The sequence below is a fragment of the Arachis hypogaea genome, chromosome 18 (genome assembly GCF_003086295.3).
Source record: "Arachis hypogaea cultivar Tifrunner chromosome 18, arahy.Tifrunner.gnm2.J5K5, whole genome shotgun sequence".
NCBI classification, from domain to species: domain Eukaryota; kingdom Viridiplantae; phylum Streptophyta; class Magnoliopsida; order Fabales; family Fabaceae; genus Arachis; species Arachis hypogaea.
Window position 1 is genome coordinate 22764477 of NC_092053.1, and position 20170 is coordinate 22784646.

At 34.5% G+C, this 20170-nt stretch overlaps 2 protein-coding genes across 3 annotated transcripts; one reads left to right on the top strand and one right to left on the bottom strand.

Annotated features, from left to right (window-relative positions):
* Nucleotides 1-380: 380 nt before the first annotated feature.
* On the bottom strand, nucleotides 381-7963 carry LOC112772289 (uncharacterized). 2 transcript variants are annotated; one of them, XM_029295291.2, is made up of 9 exons: nucleotides 6085-7963; nucleotides 5333-5960; nucleotides 5136-5233; nucleotides 3096-3170; nucleotides 2015-2104; nucleotides 1789-1923; nucleotides 1106-1227; nucleotides 890-959; nucleotides 381-755 (listed from the first exon to the last, which is right to left on the bottom strand). In XM_029295291.2, exons 4-9 carry the CDS (start codon nucleotides 3147-3149, stop codon nucleotides 618-620), a joined length of 609 nt encoding a protein of 202 aa, XP_029151124.1. In that variant the 5' UTR covers nucleotides 3150-3170; nucleotides 5136-5233; nucleotides 5333-5960; nucleotides 6085-7963; the 3' UTR covers nucleotides 381-617. The 2 variants fall into 2 exon arrangements, with proteins under 2 accessions (XP_029151124.1, XP_025672979.2); XM_025817194.3 differs by lacking the exons at nucleotides 381-755; nucleotides 890-959; nucleotides 1106-1227; ... (1 more) ...; nucleotides 2015-2104; nucleotides 3096-3170 and adding an exon at nucleotides 3202-3346.
* Nucleotides 7964-17173: 9210 nt separating this feature from the next.
* LOC112769753 (protein FAR1-RELATED SEQUENCE 5-like) lies at nucleotides 17174-18334 on the top strand. The gene has a single exon (XM_025814225.1). It carries the CDS (start codon nucleotides 17174-17176, stop codon nucleotides 18332-18334), a length of 1161 nt encoding a protein of 386 aa, XP_025670010.1.
* The last annotated feature ends 1836 nt before the right edge of the window (nucleotides 18335-20170 follow it).

Below are 20170 nucleotides of genomic sequence, written 5' to 3' on the forward strand. Positions count from 1 at the left end.
AAGGATATAACTTTTCATCAATATCAAATCACCAACAAAATGAGATGCATCAGGTCACGCTTGGAAAAATATATTCCATTAACTGCAACGTTGTTGGGGAGTGGAAAAAATAAATTCCATCAATTGCAACATTGTTGGTGAGTGGACCTGTATTATTAACAATTTGCCATGCATGAATGCTTTGTGCTGACAGTTTAAATGGTTGAATCTGTGAACATAAAAGGTGCTGCTAATGACAGTAAGAAACTTCATCTAAAAGTTATAGTCATTGTACACAAGTATACACCAAAGTTATCGGGCAACCATTTCTGAAGGCACACCAACAAAAGTATGCCACTCAATCTGTATTCTCTAACCATTACTAAAGGCTATGCCAATAATGTTGTAAATTAAAGCCTACACACCATTCAAAATATATATGTCCGGTAGCATCAAATCCACATAACATGTTAAAGATCACATGTGCTGTAGCACAAACAGATCAGTTTTCACTTACATATTGGTTACACAAATGACCTTACAAAATAGCACAACTAAAAAGTCCTTGAACGGAACAAAAGTTTGTATGCCTCAAACAAAAGAAACAGATTCAGTGGCAAAGTACGCCTTCCGGATTGCTACCATGGAGCAATTGTGAAACTCCTCCAGTAATTTAGAGCTGCTTCAACGGTTTCCATTCTGTTATCATTGTGATACTTTAAAACCATGTCGATTGCAAGGCGCATCCTTCTATAATCAGTCACAAACTGAAATGCCTATAATAATCACAAGCGCGTTGTGGGTTAGGATACGCAATAGTGCAGCTTTACATTTGACGATATTTCATACAAGCTCATTGGGAAGTGAGGTAATTCATTATAGTTGCATGTAAGGTAAGTGCAGATGATACCTCGATATCGTAGTCATAGAACAAGTGGTACATGATCATCCACTGCGCAACAAATACGCCACAATCATTGCTATTCGGGTTATTGGCCCCGTGTTTGATAACAAGACAAATCAAGTCACCCAATCAGATTTCAATTTGTTTTAACCAATTGAAGTAACGTAATAGTTGCAACCATTAAATATAAATTTTACTTTGTTCTACGTCTAAATAATTCACCTTTCAGGAAGTTGTTGGGCAACTTCAGGCTCCTTTATGTCAAACTCATTGCATTCTATTTTGTCAGTATCTGCATTAGCATACCAAGCACAGTCATCCAAGAGGTCATCCAGAAATATTGCCTGTGTAACAATAATAGTTCATTTGTGTTAATTATGTCTAGTTTAATGCAAGAATTAGGTTGGGAATTTTAAATAAATAACTATAACCAAATGGTCCGGGATTAAACTATCGCAACATACACTTATCGCAAACACAGCAACCTTAATTTTGAATTTCAACATGTGAACTGTTTCTGCATGTGATTTTATTACCTAGGTAGAGGAAGATCCAGTTACTCCAACCGTAAATTAAGACTGCAAAGTTGATTTAATCATGACTTTTGGATTTTTTAAACAAATTGGAATGGTTAGTATTCTACAATATAAGTCACCCATTCTTTTCAACTCATAGCAGTACATTTGATGTGGATATTAAAGGAAGACACCAGGATTCGACAGTTGGAGGCCTTTAATTCAACACCCCATGGCTAGTAGTTTTGTCGACACTAATGCAACTTGATCTACAGTTACATGTTAAGGTCATGCAGTATAGAAATGGGGACATATGCTTTTTTCAAAAAATCGTTCATTGTCATTACTACGCAGTTAGGCTATTTAGACCTTACGGAATAAGAACATTACCAATTTTTGGATCTGGCGACGTCTCTTTGACCTGGCTGTTGGGGACCGCAGCGAGCCAAGATACACCAGTTGCTTTTGTGAGAGGTCAACAATAACGAGAAACCAATGGTTATCGCACCACATAGGGCAGTAAATCTACCACAAAATTACCGGAGACAAAGTGTGTAATCAGTCATGTACGATAGTCATGTAGGCAGCAGGCAGAAATTTAATCATGTTTGCGTACCTTCAGCACATCGTCAGCGTAGCCCATGAAGTCCTTGCGTATAGCAGAAATGGTTGCTTCAGGTATAGGTCCTCGCCCAGTCGCTATTTGCTACAAATAAAAAATATTACATCGCCAGTCAGAGTTTCGGTTAATTAAAAACCACGTGTACAGGGACGGATCAACTTTGGAGATTGTGGGGGACAAGTGCCCCCTTTAAAATGTTATAGCGGCACATGTAGTACATGGGATAAAAATTTATTCGCCCACACTCAATAAATAAGTTTGACGCCGATATAATTTTTTTTAATCAACCTCTGTTTCCATAATGTACAGAGAAAATATCTAACTATTTTATAACAATATCATGTTGATTATAATAATAACTAAATAATCAGAATAAAAAGATAATACAAAATTAAAATAAAAAATTAAGTCAGTAATTTAAATTTAAGTATTAAAAGTCATGTTTTTTTTAATGCTCTCTGAAATTCTAATCCTCTTCACTTGTTCTTTCTTAACTCTGTTATTTCCAAGAAAACCTACTTAACTTCATTCTTTAAATTCTTTCGACTCAATTAAAGATTTATTATTGAATTTTATATATTTTAGGCCTTCGATTATTTTGCATGTTATTTTGTAATTATATTTCTGTACATTTTGTCATTACATGGTTGATTATTATTGAATAATCAGATCCATGAGTAATTTAAATTTGGAAATCTAGCTATATTAACTAACGATAGAGAACAGTTAAAATGAAAAGTAACATTCAAATATACGGATATTTATTCATGTTTCTTCTATTGAAGTTAGTTCTAGCTTTTTTAGTATTAACGACATCAAGTAAAAAAATTAATTATTTATATTATAAAGAGTCAATTTCATCGTCGTGTAAGACATGAAATTGGACCTGATTATTTAGTAATATATATAAAAAAATGAAACATTTAATTGTCTTCTTAATGAAAGAATTATTCAAACTTTTCAAGCGGTGTAATTATCCGTCGCATCTCATGTATCACGGGCATTCGCTACTTTCCTGTTTATCCCCTATTGCAGTTGATCAATGTAAACCAGATTATAGGGTTCGGAAAATAACCACAAATGTCGTTGGAAGATACCACTGCAGCCTGGTCGAGTCAAACGCAAGCATCCTTGCCAGCAGAATCAACACCTGCGTTAAAAAAATGTCATCAAGAAGAGATCATGCTGCCAAAACCAGATAGCAGGCACAAACTTTAGACAGATATGGATGTGTCACATACGTCATCCACTATTTGCTTTCCCGGTTCTAATGTCCTCAGTGCCTTCTGTGTCATCGCACAGTGTGGATTCGAAACAAGCATCTCCCTGAATTCGTTAATCATATCAAAGTTAACGAGTAAACTACTAAGGGTGTGTTTGGCAAACGCGTTGAGGAGGAAAGAAGCACGTTTGAGTCTCTTGAAAGTTTCACTTTTATGTTTGGCAACTTTTATCCTTCTGAACGCAGAAGTGATTCTGCCTTTAAACGTACGTTCAGGAGAAGCTAAAATTTGTAGCTTCTGCGTTTCACGTTCACGGTGGCTGATTATCTTAGAAAATTAGGTGGAAATTTTATTTCTTTTTCACTAATCCTATCCTTCATTTTCTTCTATACAAAGGATACTAGTAACTATTACCATCACAGTTCTCTATATTTTCTCCTACTTGTTCTTAGTTCCAATTTTTTTCATCAAAATGGTTCAAATTTGTTTCAATCACTAGCAAAGTGAATATTTTAATTTTTTTATTATTTTTAGTATTCACTTTCATATTTTAATTTTTATATTTTTTATTGTATTTTATATTTATAGGATAAATATTTTTATATTATTTGTGTAGTATTCTAATTTCTCATGTTATGTTGTTATATGAGTTTTTTTATCATTTACTATACTATTTTTTATATGTATATTTTTTATGAAAATTTTTTTATTTTTGTTTGCTTTGTTCATGTGATTTTTATTTATTTTATTGTATTTTTTTATTCATATGACAAATGTTGTTGATTTTTTTATTGTGTTCTAATTTTTAAATATTTTATTAATTTTATGATATTTTTATTATTTTTTGTTCATATGAATTCTTTTTTTTCTATCCTTTACTGTATTGTATTTATGTTGTCTATGAAATTTTTTTATTTTTTTATTTGATTTTATTCATATGAATTTTATTTACTTTTTATTGTATTTTTTTTGTTCATATGATATATGTTGTTGGTTTTATGAAATTTTAATTATTTCTTATCTGTATCAATTTTTTGTTATTCTTTGATGTACTCTATTTTTGTTTTGTATTAATTTTTTTATTTTTTATTCTGATTTTATAAAATTTTTAATTGTAATTATTATATACTATATTTATTATCAAAAATTTATAATATAAATTATGATCTTATAAAAAAAAACAAAATAAATAAAAATTAATTATAAGTAACAATAGAGTCATAGATAATGAAAAAAGTTGATACAACAAAGGAAATGGATTATAGTCCAAAATAATACTAAATTAAAGAGTACTGACAGTACTAAAAAAATTATAAAATATTTTTTTTTGTTTGATATTATAAAATTTATAGTACTCTTTTTTATATTTTTATTTTTCATTGTATTTATTTTATTTATATGATAAATATTTTTTATATTATTTTTGTTAGCGTTTTGATTTTGCATGTATATAAAAAAATTATTTAAATTGATGTCTTTTTTGGTAATTTTTCATCTAAAAGTGATTTTGAGTAGTATAATCCAAACAACATTTATTTTACTATAATCAATTTCGATATAAAGATGGCCAAATATAAATCACGTTAATTCAAACTTACTTTTCATCAAAATCAATTTTACAAAATCAATTTTATGCAAACTCCCGTTTGCAAACTGTAATCCAAACACGCACTAAATACGTGTTTTGTCCTCCAACAGGAACCACTTTTGATGGGAAAATGTTTGGAACAGGGATTAAATTGGATATATTGCCTTTTTAAAAATACTTGACAGATTCAATTTTATCTCCCGTGGCCAAGTCAAGTGATTAGTTTCCACGTTATTTGAACCTATTTATATAATTGCAGTTTCTAGTGCCATCATGTATACAAGTGTGGATATGTAAAACTCACTCTTGATCCAGTTTTGTGTTAAAGATGTAGGCGGCGATGGCCAAGTGTAAGCCTTCTATCTCCATGTCGAGTGTAGGTTGAAACGAGACCGGCATACCCTGAAAAATGATAGCAGGATTTAAATTCATTCAGAAACAGAAACGATTGACATCAAATAGAATAAATTCAACTACCACCTCAATGTTAAAGGAACAAACCTTGGGTATTGTTTTACCAATGTCTCCCGCCATGAAACTGCTATCCAGGTTCCGATGCAGCATGAACTTCTGTTGAAGGTTCCTTGCTCGAGCAATCTTAACGGTCGTGTTCATGACATACGAGCTTTTGGGTCCGTGACATCCACGTGAACTCATCGAAGCCGGAAACAGATTACGCCTCCCCCTAGGACTGGACTTCGACATAGCAGTCTTGAATGAGACCTTTTTTTTGCCCTTGCCTCGGCTGAACTTGAACGACCCATCGTCTGAGTTGGTGATATGATTCAGCTTTGGATCATAATCCGGGTCATCATTCCTATTGTTCTTGGTCCTGGTCTTACGTTGTTTGTAAGTTCTTAGCCCTGTGGTGTCCGGCTTGTTCAGGGGTTCCGTTGTAGTCGTCCCCCTGTTCCTAGACCAAATGATGTACGGGGAGTTGCTACCAACCATTGGTAAACCGTCCTTCCCACTCATGGCTTGCTGGAGCATTTCAAGCACATCGTCATTGAATTGCCCTTGTTTTGCGATTATAGCCTTCAGGTCATCTATCTGTTGTTGGATCTTCACAACTTGAGAAGCCACATTTAAGGTGTCACCTACCTGTCAAACCCCGTGGCTGTTTTCTTTCCTACACAGACAATTGTTTGTTTAATGAATTTGCGGTCGAGAATGAAATTGTGTTTACACAACTCCAACATGAGCTACAATAGTCGAAAAAAGTCTCAAAACCAAATGAACTAGAACATAATTACCTCTGCGACTCCGGTGGGGTTTGGGTATGACTTAAGATGGTTTTGAGGAGTGGGCTGCTGTTTAAAGGCTTTGATGCAGGCCATTCTTGAATTTTGTCATCGTCGGAGGAAACCTCCACCGGCCCATCAAGTAACTCCATCTCCTTCTCCATTTTACCGTTAACCTGCAGACAACCAATTTCCTCAGCATTCTAGCAGAAGGAATTGGGTGCCGTTAATTGGGTGACCAACTCGTGGGTTCGTGTGCTAGTGGAGGTCAGGCGAAGGTCACTATATTTAGGTGCGGGATCAAAGTCACCCACTGATTTGCATGAACCCTAATTCAGTTAACATGATGTGAACACCGTGATACCTCATTCTTGCATTGGGTGGAAGTTTTGAGTACTGCCCAATGGAAGGCGCACAAAGCCTTTTAAATCCACTCTTCTTTTATGTCCTTTTATATGCTGGGTTAAATTTCTTTTAGGAATTTTTTAACCAAATTTTTTTTTTGGTTCGAGCCTTTGAAGTAAAGATCTTTGGGTCGAATTGTTTTTTCTTTTTTCCAGTATCTGGACACTTTTTTTGTTGGACTATGGGGACAAAAAATAATAGGAACAATAAGTTTGAAATGGCTTATATTGCTTAGTCATGCAATGGCGCTGGGTGGTTTTTGGTCATCATCCCGTTTGTGGTTCCCGAAACCCAAAAAGCTAAGAAACATGAAACAACCACATCGAGACAAATGAGGTAGCTAGGAAAAGGTAACTAAGTTGAACACAGCAACGAAAGCATAATTTAGAGTATAACATGGTAATAATGAAAATCATGGAAAAACAATTGGCAATAACATATCGAGTGCTGAATTTCTGGACTAATAAAATGTTTTTGTTTAAAACAAATGGCAACCATCTCTAAGGAGTAATATTGTTAAATTATTTGGGGACCCGTGTTCAACGTTAAAGTGCACAATGTTTCTCTGTTGTGGTTCACAGCTTAAAATTTGTCTACTTGCAGTCGCTATGAATACCCCCACTGGAAGTTGACAAATCATAAAAGCATTAGGTGTTATTGCAACAAAAAGGACAGCAGCTTTCCCGATATACTAGGATAATAAATAAGAACACTGGCTGAAGGGTCCTGAATATTGAGTACACAAGGATAGCCCTTTTTTAATGAAATGTGCTACGTTGCTTACTTTTAATGTTAGCTAACGGACTAGCAGAGAAACTATTTCATTCTTACAACATGAATTAGCTAAATAATTGTCTCAATAGGAAAGCAGTTCCTTTCGCATAGCCCACAACTCTCATGGTTCACACTGTCGTAAACCGATAAAAGATGCCTTGGGTTAGATAAAAACAGTGGATAACAAGCTATGTAAACTAACGAATTATAGTTCTCAATCTCTTGCAAAAGACACATGGCAACGTTTGCCTCCAACGGTGTGAATGCTTTATATAAAGTTGAGTGATGTTGTCACTGAAGGGACGACAGAGACAACATTAGAAGAGTCAGGGGAATACCTTTTACTAGACAACAACTGGCGAAGAATATATTCCCTGGATAGATCCTCCTTAGCCCGAGAAAGAATCACTCATTGTGGAGAATAAGTATGTGTATTTACTTTGGACGACGATGCTGGTCTCTTTAACAGGAGTCACCCTCCATGGACAAGCCAATAAAGGTGTGAAAACGTGAAGAGAAGGTTTGAGTGATTCGCAGTGGGTTATTAACCAAAGGATGTGAATAGATGAAGAATTCGTTAACCAACATCCCGCATTCCTAAACCAGAGACATGGTCCGACCCGGTTAAAACAGCGTTTGCGCTCGCGCCTTCTTCTTGACTTGCATGATTCCTGGGATTGGTGGACAGGTCTATGATTCCGTGCATTACCTCATGTGTACTTTGTTCTACACTCCCATATTTAACCATTTTTTTATTGATTACTGTTCGACTCGGTTATTGCAGTGTACTTCATCTGACTATGGCATGTAATTTTCAATTGACCACATCGTATTTGATTTTTCCTAGTTGCCAAAGTATAAAATTAAGTGTCAACTTCTTTTGTTTGATGCCATTCTGAGTTAGATATTTTTTACTCACTGTTAGGGACATTTTATTTTTGTTACCCATTTTTTGTTTACATTTAAATTATTCATAACTTTTGTTATTTTTTTAAAAATTGCTTCGATTTGCGTGTAAATTTTGTGTGATTCACTCATTTAGTCTTCACGTTTACTTTAGATTGGAGTTGTTGCCGACATATGCTTACCCCTATCATATTTTAACATTTTTTCTTTTGTATATGATAATTAAGGAAAAGAATTATATTTAAATAATTACTAAACCAACTACAAAATATAGACTACATCCAAAAACTGGACATAAAGTCAGTAAGAAATTATAAGGTTTGATGCGTTGTTGTATCCATTAATATTCAGAAACATAGTAGTGATAGCATTTTCAAAGAACTACACTCAATTGTTGTCTTATATTTAAGTCTTAAGGTGCACACATTCTTGTGAACCTCCAAATGTAGAAAGCTATTTACACAATAGATATTTGAATAATTATAAGTGATTCACTTAAATATAGACGCGTATTTAATCTTTCATCAAAGATGTTTTTATATTGAGATATAATTAGTTTTTGTATAATGTATTCCCTGTTTATCACTGCATATTATTTAATTTTTTAAAAGATTTTTTATTCAAAAGAATTAAAAATTATTTAATTTGGACAAATTTTCAAAAAGTAATAAATTAACTGTTACATTTTTTTAAAACACACTCATCAACATAATCATTGATGGCTATTTGATGGCTACAAATCACCAAAATTGTTGGCCCTCTAGCATTGCTCTATATACTCACAAGTTCGCACCTCTTAAAATTTTTTACGAATAAGTAAATAATTAATTTATGTTCTTCTAATATATAAAATAATTACTATATAATTTGTATTTTAAAGATTAAAATTTAGTAATATAAATTTGTTTTATTTTTAATATAAGAATTAAAAAAATAAAATTTTTATAACTGGATATAATGTAACACAATATGTTTAATATTAATGACATTTAAAAAAATTCTTAACAAGCAGTTTCTTTCCTTTTAGTCGAATAATTATTTTTTTAAATTGCACAAATTAATTAAATTCTTTTCATGTACAATCTTTTTAAGACAAAAAAGTAATTAATTAGGATATTGGTCGATATAATTAAAGTCACTATTTTATTAAATTTTTAACTTAAAGAGAAGACCTAGTTAATTTTGGTACAGAAATTTTGAATTCGTAATGTATTGATAGATTTTTTTTTAAATTTTGGTTTTATTTTATTTTCAATTAAACTAATAACTACAGAAGTTAAAGTTCTATTTTGGATTTATATTTGAGCTTCAAACTGATTTTTAAAGTTTTAATTTATTTAGTTTGATTTTCTACTTAGGTATCCATAACTCAAATTAGAGTTTTTAATACTATTGAGTTGTTACTATTATAAATTTTTGGTATTTTGTGTACTCCTTATTTTAGAGATTTTTGATATGAGGAGTACTAGGAGGCCAGCAAAATTTGTGATGTTTAGCCATCAATTAGCCATCATTAATATTTTTAATGGTGTGAGATGATATCTAATGGTGTAGGATTAATCATTTTCCTTTTGATGGTTAAGTGCTGGCCAGATTTCAACAAAAGTGCTAGCCCCCTAGACTTTCTCTTTTGATATTCTTGTACTGTTAGCACTCATATTTTTATTAAAAATATTATGTATACATCAATAATTAAAGACTAAATGAATCATGATGCAATTCTGTATAAATATTATTTAACTTATTTTAAATTTTAAATTATACTTTTAAGTTGACTTTTTTAATTTAAATACTTATATAAATGATACTATTTCTACTCGTTATCACTGTTTTACATGGAATAGAAAACCTATAAATTTAAAATTAATATAAGATATTAAAATTATATATACAATATAAAATTGTTCATGATGGACACTCAATGCAATTTGATGAAATAATAAACACTAAAGAAAGTGTATTTATGAATGTTATATGTGAAACAGTCATTTAAAAAAAAATAAACCGTCTATACTGTAATTTTATTTTTAAACAACCTTTATTTTTAATTTAGACTGAATTTTATTTTTATTTGTTAATAATAATAATTCTTTACAGTATGTAATTAATCAATTTATTTCTAATCACATACAACTAAATTACTCTTAATAAAACTTTTGCTTTGAATTAGCGTTTAAAAAAGAGTTAATTGCTAATAAAAAATTATTAGAAAGATAATTTTTTTTCAAAATTTTGACAACAATAAATAATATTATAGATTTTTAGTTTCGCTAATTATTACTCAAAACTGTTCCTAAAGCTGGTTCACATGAATAATTTATCTTACTAAGTTGAACAAGGTTAACACGAATTAACTGTAATATTGTTCCTAACTCTAGTTCGCGCTGTCCATCTAATGACTTTAATTAAGAAATCAGAAAAAGGATCAAACAAGTAATGTATTACAGAGCCAAAATGAAGTACCAGAGACAAAACAAGTATTGTATTTTTTTTTCTGTTATGCTTAATTAGATTATAGTTTAAACTTTATCCTATGTTCATGTGTAATGAGTTTTAAACATAGTACAAAATTTGTAGTTCAATAATTCTTTATTGTAGTTAACTTATACTATTTAAAATGTATACAGTGGCCGTGGCTAACAAAAATTACACACAACCATAGTATTCTAAGCTAATTCACATTTCTTATGATGCACCTACCGAAACTCCATAATGGATTTTCTGGCCAATAGGTCTCCACTCTTTCTGCAAATGAACATAGTAAGTAGGGCCCATTTTATGTGGTGAAGGGGATGGATCTCTTGCCTATTTATACTTGTATCCAGACATTTTCTTGTCTTCACGCTGCCTCGTATAGAACACACATAAGGGCCTTCAAACTCATGTTGTCTCTCCAACCCGATAGCCATGTCGCACCCGATCAACCCTGCCGCCATCGCTGATGAAGTTGCATCTATGGAGCACATCCGGGCACTAATTTGTGTAGCGCAATCAGCGCGGCGACGATCTGGCTCAAGCATTCGTGCTAATCCATGGTCATTCAACCTGAACGATGTCCTTCGCCAGTTGACCCTCGCCGACCGCCACGACCACGGTACGTGCCCGTCATCCTCCACCTACTTGAACATCCCCATCTCGCACATGCAATACTTGTTTGACCACATGTTTCTTTGCAGGAGTCGAATTCGTTCCGGATCGTGATTGGAGCCATGTGGCTCTTTACAAGAGCCGCCAAACCTCACTCCGGCCAGTGTGTACTAGTCTGCACGAACCTCCACCTGTGTACCACAAGCAGACCTACGAATCCACCACCAGGGGAACTGTTCACAGATTTCTAGTTGTCGTTCCAACCGACTCAGAGTATTCCTCTTGCAGTGCGGCCGGTAGATACTCAACGGACGAACATCTTGCGCGCGAAGATGCTACAGCGGCCTTGATGAGAAAGGTGTTGGAGTTGCATTCGATGGTCGTTGATGACTTCAACCACGATTTGTTAGAGGAGGAGAAACTTGTCCACTACGAGACCTGCAACGCGCTTGAACGACTCCGTGCACGTTATCGCGACATGGCTTCATCATTCAGGAAGTATCGCCGCCTGAATCACCCTTAGTACATGTCATCAAGTTCCAAGTCTGTCTCGGAGTAGACGATCCCTACGTCTTCGTAGGCCTCAACGACGTCTTTTTCACAACCAATATCAAGTTACCTTTAGAAATAGGAGAACCTTAAGCCATTAGGAACAATGCTTTTTATTTTGCTATGGCACCAATTTAGATGCTGTACTTTGGTGTACTACGCGATCGAACATTATTCTGCACTTTTACGTTGCCTTTAAATTGGAAACTATTTATCATAGTTTGTGATCTTTTTACATATCCATTTCAATATTAATTAAAAAGATAAAAGGTACCTACATGTCAGTATTATTGTTTTATAAAATGGCTAAAAATTACAAATTTAAATTTAAAAAGTAAAGAAATAAAATGAAGTTTACGAAAACCAAAATATTTTTTATAATTAATTTTGTTAGTGAAGTAACAATGTTACGTATTAAATTAGATTTTGAAGGATTGGCATACATGGGGTTTATATTTTTAAATCGACAAACAGGCTTGTCATCTAAATAAGGCAGGTTAAAAAAGTTTGCATGCGATATTAATGGATTTGAATTCTCTAAATTTTAGATTTTATTTTAGAGTATAAAGTATGATCTTACACCATTAGAAATAATAACACAAAATGAAATATATATACTTTTATTTTCTATTGAATTGTGCAGTGTTAATTTATAATATATTAAAGTATAATGTTCTCATAGATAAGAAAATATGATTTAATATTATTCTTTATTAAAAATCATATCTGTGCAAACGTATTAGAAAATAAGGAGGTTTTTTTGCTGGGAAAAGAATAATCTGAACCCTGAAGAACCAGGTTATAAATTCAAATAATAAAAAATACATAAATTGGTTCACAAATAAAGCAGAATTACATTTGAGAGGAATTTGAAAATAAAGTATAAAATTTTTTATTACAAGAAAGCACCAATGCCACGTCATGCTGGAGGGGATCCCCTTGGTCTCATCGCTGCGTCGTCTTCCCCAACAAGTTGGCATGGACTCAGTGCTACTAGTTGAGGAGATCTAAGAGAAGAGCAAAACAGAGAGATTCATAGAGGAGAGAGACCTCGCCTCGCCGTCGTCGTTGCCGTCGCCACCGCTGTTCATCGCCTCTCCAGATCTAGTCGCAATGTCCAAGTCTCTGAGAATGTTCCATTACGAAGTGGGGGTGTAGGTGGAGGCCACTATCGGAATTCTTTGCAGCCGTTTTTCAGTACTTGAAATCTAATGGAGATATGGAGGAGACAGAGGATTCGATAAGGGTACTAAGCAGCAAGAAGATTGTCTCCCTTAGCTTGAAGTTCATAACAAGATGATGAGTTGGATTAAGGATGTGGAATCAAATGTACTTGCAATTGATGTGCTGGGAGGCGATTCACATAAACAAATTGGTGAAATTTTACAGCCAGAAGAAGATGGGAACACGAACTACCCTGACTTCAAGCCCGAATGTGTTGGGGTGTTCGAGGTCATCTCAATTGACCCAGTCACAATACTGTAGATCCGATGTCGCGACGAGGCTGGAAGCTGATCAATCTTGCTATTATTTTTTTATTAATCAGAGTAATATTTTGTGGATTGTGTTGGTATATAACTTTTTAGGAATTCCGTTACCTGATGCACTGATCCTATTCAACCAAGACACTATGGTTTTTGAGAATAAAATGTTATCTTCCAAAATAATACTAAATAAAAAAATATTGAGAATATTAAAACAATTATAGAATATTTTTTGTTTGATATTGTAAAATTTATCATTGTAATTTTTGTGTATTGTTTACTATTCTAATGTTTTTATAATATGTATTATTGTTCTTATTAGAAATGATAAATTAAATCACTTGGGATTTACTATAAACTCCTTTTCATTTTCTTCAAATTTTTGCAGGAAAAAAAAATCATATGTCAATATGAAAGCTGAAGTTGTACAGGAGAATATGTGTTTCACTGAAATATGTAGTGTTTGATCATTAAGATATGGGTAGTAATTCAGGCAATTTTTTCAGAGTATGGAGTTATGTTACATTATTTTAAGTCCATGTTACAAAAAAATATAATCGGTAAAAAACAATTCATTTTTTGTAAAAAAAACCCGTCTTTAAATAATTGGTCCAACCAAACTATACTGAACCGGTCTGCAAATTCATTAAACTTTGGATCAAACATAAAATTTCTAACACTTGTTGTAAGGATACAATCCTAGCTATTGAATTTGCATCTTTCCACTAGATCCATCAAGGTATGAAAAATACCATCTCCACCAAAGACAAGGTCTAAAAAATAATAGTATGTCATCCAATGAAAGAATATAATTAAAAATAATAATTCTAGAAGTCTAACCGGTTCGATGATCAGTTCAGTTTCGACAACTATGACACAGAGGCAGCAACGAAATATGTTCTGACGAGGATTCCACGCAGCGTGTAGAGAGTCCACAAAGAACATCATCTTCTTCAACGTTCTTGGAACTTTTATATGTTACTATTGGAGGAAGAAGGTCTACGTTGGAGTGGGTGGGATCCAAGTCAGAAGTATGGGTCTATTGGGAATGGGTCGAATTCTGCGGGTTTGGTCTGCTTTTGTGAACCTTAACCCAAATCTAAAAAAAAGACAAGTCAGTCATTAAACTAATAAATTAGATTGCTTCATGTATTTCAACTATTTTATCTTCTCGAAAAAAATAAAAGTCTAATTTTCTTTATAATTTTAATTGTTTTTTCGTTTTTCTGTTTTCAGAATGTATAAAAAATAGGACAATAAATAATTATATTTTATAATTTTAATTCTTGCATTAAAAAATTTAGTCTTCACTTTAATTATCTACAATGTGAATGCTTTTTTTTTTCTCCAAATCATCAAAAGGATACACAATTAATATAAATTACTTAAAATAACTTTATGTCATCTGATAAAAATAATAGGCAAATAATTTTTTTCTAACACAAAAGAATTATTTTAAGTAAATAAATCTATAATAAATCGTAAATTAAATGAGATAACGGAGCAAAAGAGTTTATTAAGTTGAAAACAATATGCCATCTAAATTTTAACGAGAGAAAAAATTATGTTTTACATTTTAATTGTTAATTTATAACAATAATAATAAAATTGAATATAAATTTCAAAATAATAATAATAATAACAATAACAATTGAGTTTCATTTTTTCCGGACTTCTTCCAACTGAATCTAGGTTTTTGCTCTCTACTATTTATTTCATTCAGCATTGTTTTTTATTTAATGGTGAACATCCCAACGGCCAATCCTTTTCGATTTTTGGCTGATTGTTTCTCTGCGGTCCATCTCAACCCATTCTTTTTTATCTTAAAATTACTTAAATGCCCTAACGGTAAACCCAACATAATAACCGTGCTCAACTTTAAACTTGTTTTGACAACCCGTTCAACAACTCATTCCAATAACCCACGTGTCTCAAGGTTATTGGAAGGTCAACCAAAAGTCATTCTTGGTCACTCTTGGCCACCTAATACATTGTCACCACAGAGTTGTCCATAGGTGACTTCTGTGGTGGCCAAGGTATTTGGGTGGATAAGGTGGCTAATAAATATGTAGCCAATTGAAGCGTGACACATGGAATGAATGTTGACTAACTCACAAATGAGTTTGACCATAGAAATAATTAGTTTGGTTAATGAGCCACGGTAAATGTGAGTAAACACCGGTAAGTAGGAAATGTAATGGATTAGTAATTGTAGTTTGTGAGGGTCATTTATTTGAATATCAAAATACTTGAAACAGGGAGAATTGAAATAGAAATCAAAAAGAAAAATTAAAAAATATCCCAAATTTTAGAATTGAATGAGTAGACCTTCAAGCAAGTTAGAGAAGTTAGGGTTCATCTTGAAGCTGTGCAAACTGTTGCGGGAGGTGGCTGCATGCCATCCCCAAAGAGGCAATTGGAATTTATGTCGGCAATTCAGTGGGGAAGAGCAAAAGAATAGTGGAACGGTAGGGTTCGCGCCATCGTTGCCTCTCCTCTGTCTCCTTTGAAGTGCCCCTTCGATCTCTCTCTAGGGTGGAACCCTTGAACTCTGGAGGCTGGTTCTGGATCTCTGACTCGCCTGGTGTCCCTTGTTTCTGCTGGGTTGCGTCGTTGCTCTTCGGAAACGGTGAAATTTGGCTCCTGTTCGTTCCTATTCTGTGCTCTTACATTGGTGAGTATAATTTTTTAGCTTTGTTCTATATCGGAGGAATATGCAATTATGCTGAAATTGTTGAGATGGTTGTTAATCTGTTGTGTTAGGTATTGGATATAATGGTTTTGTTTCCCAAAAAAATGCACAGAGTTGCTTAAATTGAATTTCTAAAAGTAAGTTAATACCTCTATTATGATGCTTAGGAACAAGATGAACCCTGTAATCGACCGCCGAAAAAATTGTTTATTAGGGGCTGCTTGTGATTGGAACAAAAGCAGATCCTTATGACTTTACCAAGAACAGTAAACTTAAATAGAATATTTAACCGTTGTCATGGTCTTGAGGTCCCGATGCTGTAAAATCAAATGACCAAACTTATGCTTTTGAAAACAAAACTATGTGCGTTTAGTATAATTGATTTTTTTTTAAACTGAATTTGATATATTCTTTTAGCAATTCTCTTCTGGTCAACCTTAACCCAAAAATTAAGAAATTATATTTGTAATGTTAGAAACCAATGAGTCAACCAATTTATTTAGACCATACACTGTGATAAACTATTGACTGACAACTATGGACTTCGCTTAATGCTAATTTAAGTAGCAATTTTCTCCATTTAAGTTAATTCCATAAGCGACAATGTGTACGACATGCTTTGTTCCTCAATGGATATTTTTTTTAAATCCAGGGATGTTTGATAGTGAGTCGGATTTGGATGATGGCAGCACGTCAGAGTTGTCAGGTCATTGGACTGATGGTTGGAGCACCGATTCGGGAGATGGGGAATGACTTGAATGAGTTGGAGGAACCGCTGACTGAGGAAGGGGATAGTGGCCATTCCGACAGTGAATACGACGGCAGGGATGGTGGTGGAAGCTATATGCATGCTGCTGCAGAGGATCATGCAAACTCCGAGAATGTCATGGGTAAACAATTCAGCTGTCCAGATCCAGTGATTGCTTCCGTGTTGTTATCTGCAGAATTTAATGGGATTGGAGATGCGTATGCAAGCTATGTCGCGTATGCAAAGGGAATTGGCTTTGCAGTGTGAAAGGGAGATTCTACTAAAGACGAGGAGGGGAATATTATTGGGAAGTTTTTCTACAGTAATCAGCAAGGGCTGCGTGAAAAGAAGCATTACGAGCGAGTTGATAGAAAAAGGACTCATAAACCGGAGACGAGAACGAATTGCAATGCCAAGATTGTGGTGTTTCTGGACAAAAGTTGTAGGAAATGGGGGATGAAAACATTGGTCGAGGAACATAATCACGAATTGGCACCCCAAGAGTTCACTAATGTCATGGCTCCACATAGGAAGATCCCAGAAGGGCACAAAGTGCATATACATAGCATGCATGATGCTGGGTTCAAAACAACCCAAATAATGGGCTTCTTTGCCCACATGTGTGGTGGATATCGGAATCTTAACTTCATTAGTAAGGACTTGTATAATTATATGCATGGAGTTAGGCAATCAAGGATTGTCGAGGGAGATGCAGCCGCAGCAATAAACTACTTGAAGGGCAAGGCTGAGTTGGATCCGATGGCAGTTGTGCAGTATTCTTATTGCGCTGAGAAGCACCTTGGGCACTTATTTTGGTCAGATGGTAACATGCAGCATGACTATGAATGCTTTGGTGATGTGTTAGCATTTGACTCAACGTACAGAAAAAACTTATATAACAGACCTCTTGTGATCTTTTCTGGCACCAACCATCATAGACAGACAATTATTTTTGGGTTTGGTTTGCTAGAGGACGAGAAGATTCCGCCCTACAAATGGTTCTTAAGTAGCTTCTTGGAGGTAATGAGGCAAAAGGAGCAGAAATTCGTTGTCACAGATGGCGATGAATCCATGCGAGAGGCCATTAGATGTGAATTCCCTAGTGCAACACATAGACTATGCACCTGGCATCTTGCTCGAAATGCAGTTGTTAATATTAAAGACAAAGATTTTTGTGCTGCGTTTAAGACTACTGTGTATAGTCATTTTGATATGGAAGAGTTTGACAGATATTGGGTGGACATGATCACGTCATTCGGTTTAGAGGACAACGATTGGGTCGCAAAGACATACGAAAAGAGAGAGATGTGGGCAAATGCTTATTTGTGTGAGAAGTTTTGTGCCGGCATTGGAACCATTTCTCGGTGCGAGGGTATTAATTCATCACTTAAGAAATTTATCAAGTCTGGGAATTGCTTACTTGAGTTGGTCAAGAACCTGGATCGAGTAGTTAAAGATTACCGGAATAACGAGTTCATTGCAGATTACAAGACTCTTTACTCAAATCCGGTGTTGACAATGGGTCTTGAAGCATTGGAAAGATCTGTGAGCAAGTTCTACACGAGGGAAATATTCTATGAGGTGCAAAAACAGATTGAGGGAGTTGGGCCATTGTAGGTGTTGCACAGGGACAGTATCGGTGGCACGGAGAAGTTCATGTTCCGAAAGTATCAAAAGCCCTATCATGTATACTCGGTTTTCGTGGATAGAAGTTGTGATAAGTATGAATGTTCTTGTAAGTTGTGGGAGAGATTAGAGATACCTTGCTGCCATATATTTTGTGTCCTGAAAGAGCTAGAGAAAGAAGAATTGCTGAGCCGATTGGTCCTGCGCAGGTGGTGCAAAGATGCCAAGGTCGCCGATAGTAGTAGTCAGCATGCCTCAGTCAGTCCCACAGATGGATTTCGTGTTAGATACAGTGCATTGTGGAGTGCTTGCCTGTCACTATGTTTTACAGCCGCGCAATGCACGGAAACATACAACACTACCATAACAGAGGTGGCCAGAATGTCGAGGGAGTTTGAATCTCTAGGTGGCATAGGACAAAGGAGCAGTCGTGTTCAAGTAGGAGCGGATGAAACTCACATTCTCGACCCAAAGATTATCAGGTCCAAGGGTGCACCTCGGGGGAGCACAAATGCGAATAATGGGAGGCGTTGTAGGCGGTGCCTCAGATTTGGCCACGACAGAAGAAATTGCACTGCCATGGATGACGATGTTGTTGATGAGGTATGTATTTGTTGATTAATTCCTGGTATTCTGGTGATCCGTATTCGCTTGATGTGGTACTTCTTGACATTTATACTTGTTACTTATGTCATGATAGTTCTAGTGCATTAATGTTTTGAACTATACCATTTGATTGCACAAGCGATTTATTTGTTTGCAGGATGGTGGATCCGGTTGTAGGCCAGTTTATACTTCCGGAAAGAGGTCACGACGAAAGTAGGTTCATGGTCAGGACTGCATGTGATTGAAGTCTTTAGGTGGTTAGGAAAAATTTACATAGTTGTACCTTGGTTGTTCAATATAAATGATTCTAGTTGTGCTATCAATTTAGTTGGTTTTTTTGGTAGGTTAATGTGATGTAAACATTGGTTATTATGTGATGGTTGTCCCATGAATGAGACCTTTTTGAGGCATTACTTTGGGTGTTGAGTGCAAGTAGTTTGTTCTATTCCTGTCATGGCTCCTTCATTTTGATTTTAGCTATTATTAAGGCAGGTTTTTTTTCTTATCCTTTGTTACTGTGAAGAATTTTTAAGCCACGCAGTAACTTATGTCATTCACTTACTTATGTAGTTCCAAGTTTTGAATTTCTTTTTTTGAGCATGTCTAAACTGTTGGCCATTAAAATAAGGCTAGAATTGTAACTAAAAGAAATCATTACTTAACATTAGGCATTTGTGCAATCTAACTTTTCATCAATATCAAATCACCAATAAAAGGATATAACTTTTCATCAATATCAAATTACCAACAAAAGGAGATGCATCAGGTCACGCTTGAAAAAATATATTCCATTAACTGCAACGTTGTTGGGGAGTGGAAAAAATATATTCCATCAATTGCAACGTTGTTGGTGAGTGGACCTGTATTATTAACAATTTGCCATGCATGAATGCTTTGTGTTGACAGTTTAAATGGTTGAATCTATGAACATAAAAGGTGCTGCTAATGACAGTAAGAAACTTCATCTAAAAGTTATAGTCATTGTACAAAAGTATACACCAAAGTTATCGGGCATCCATTTCTGAAGGCACACCAACAAAAGTATGCCACTCAATCTGTATTCTCTAACCATTACTAAAGGCTATGCCAACAATGTTGTAAATTAAAGCCTACACGCCATTCAAAATATATATGTCCGGTAGCATCAAATCCACATAACATGTTAAATATCACATGTGCTGCAGCACAAACAGATCAGTTTTCACTTACATATTGGTTACA

Coding starts and splice junctions, on each gene's coding strand:
- LOC112772289 (XM_025817194.3), bottom strand. CDS start 5,821: ATGCTCCAGCAAGCCATGAGTGGGAAGGACGGTTTACCAATGGTTGGT. Junction 5,234..5,332: donor TTGGTAAAACAATACCCAAG/GTTTGTTCCTTT, acceptor ATCATTTTTCAG/GGTATGCCGGTCTCGTTTCA. Junction 3,347..5,135: donor AACACAAAACTGGATCAAGA/GTGAGTTTTACA, acceptor TAACGAATTCAG/GGAGATGCTTGTTTCGAATC.
- LOC112769753 (XM_025814225.1), top strand. CDS start 17,174: ATGAAAACATTGGTCGAGGAACATAATCACGAATTGGCACCCCAAGAG.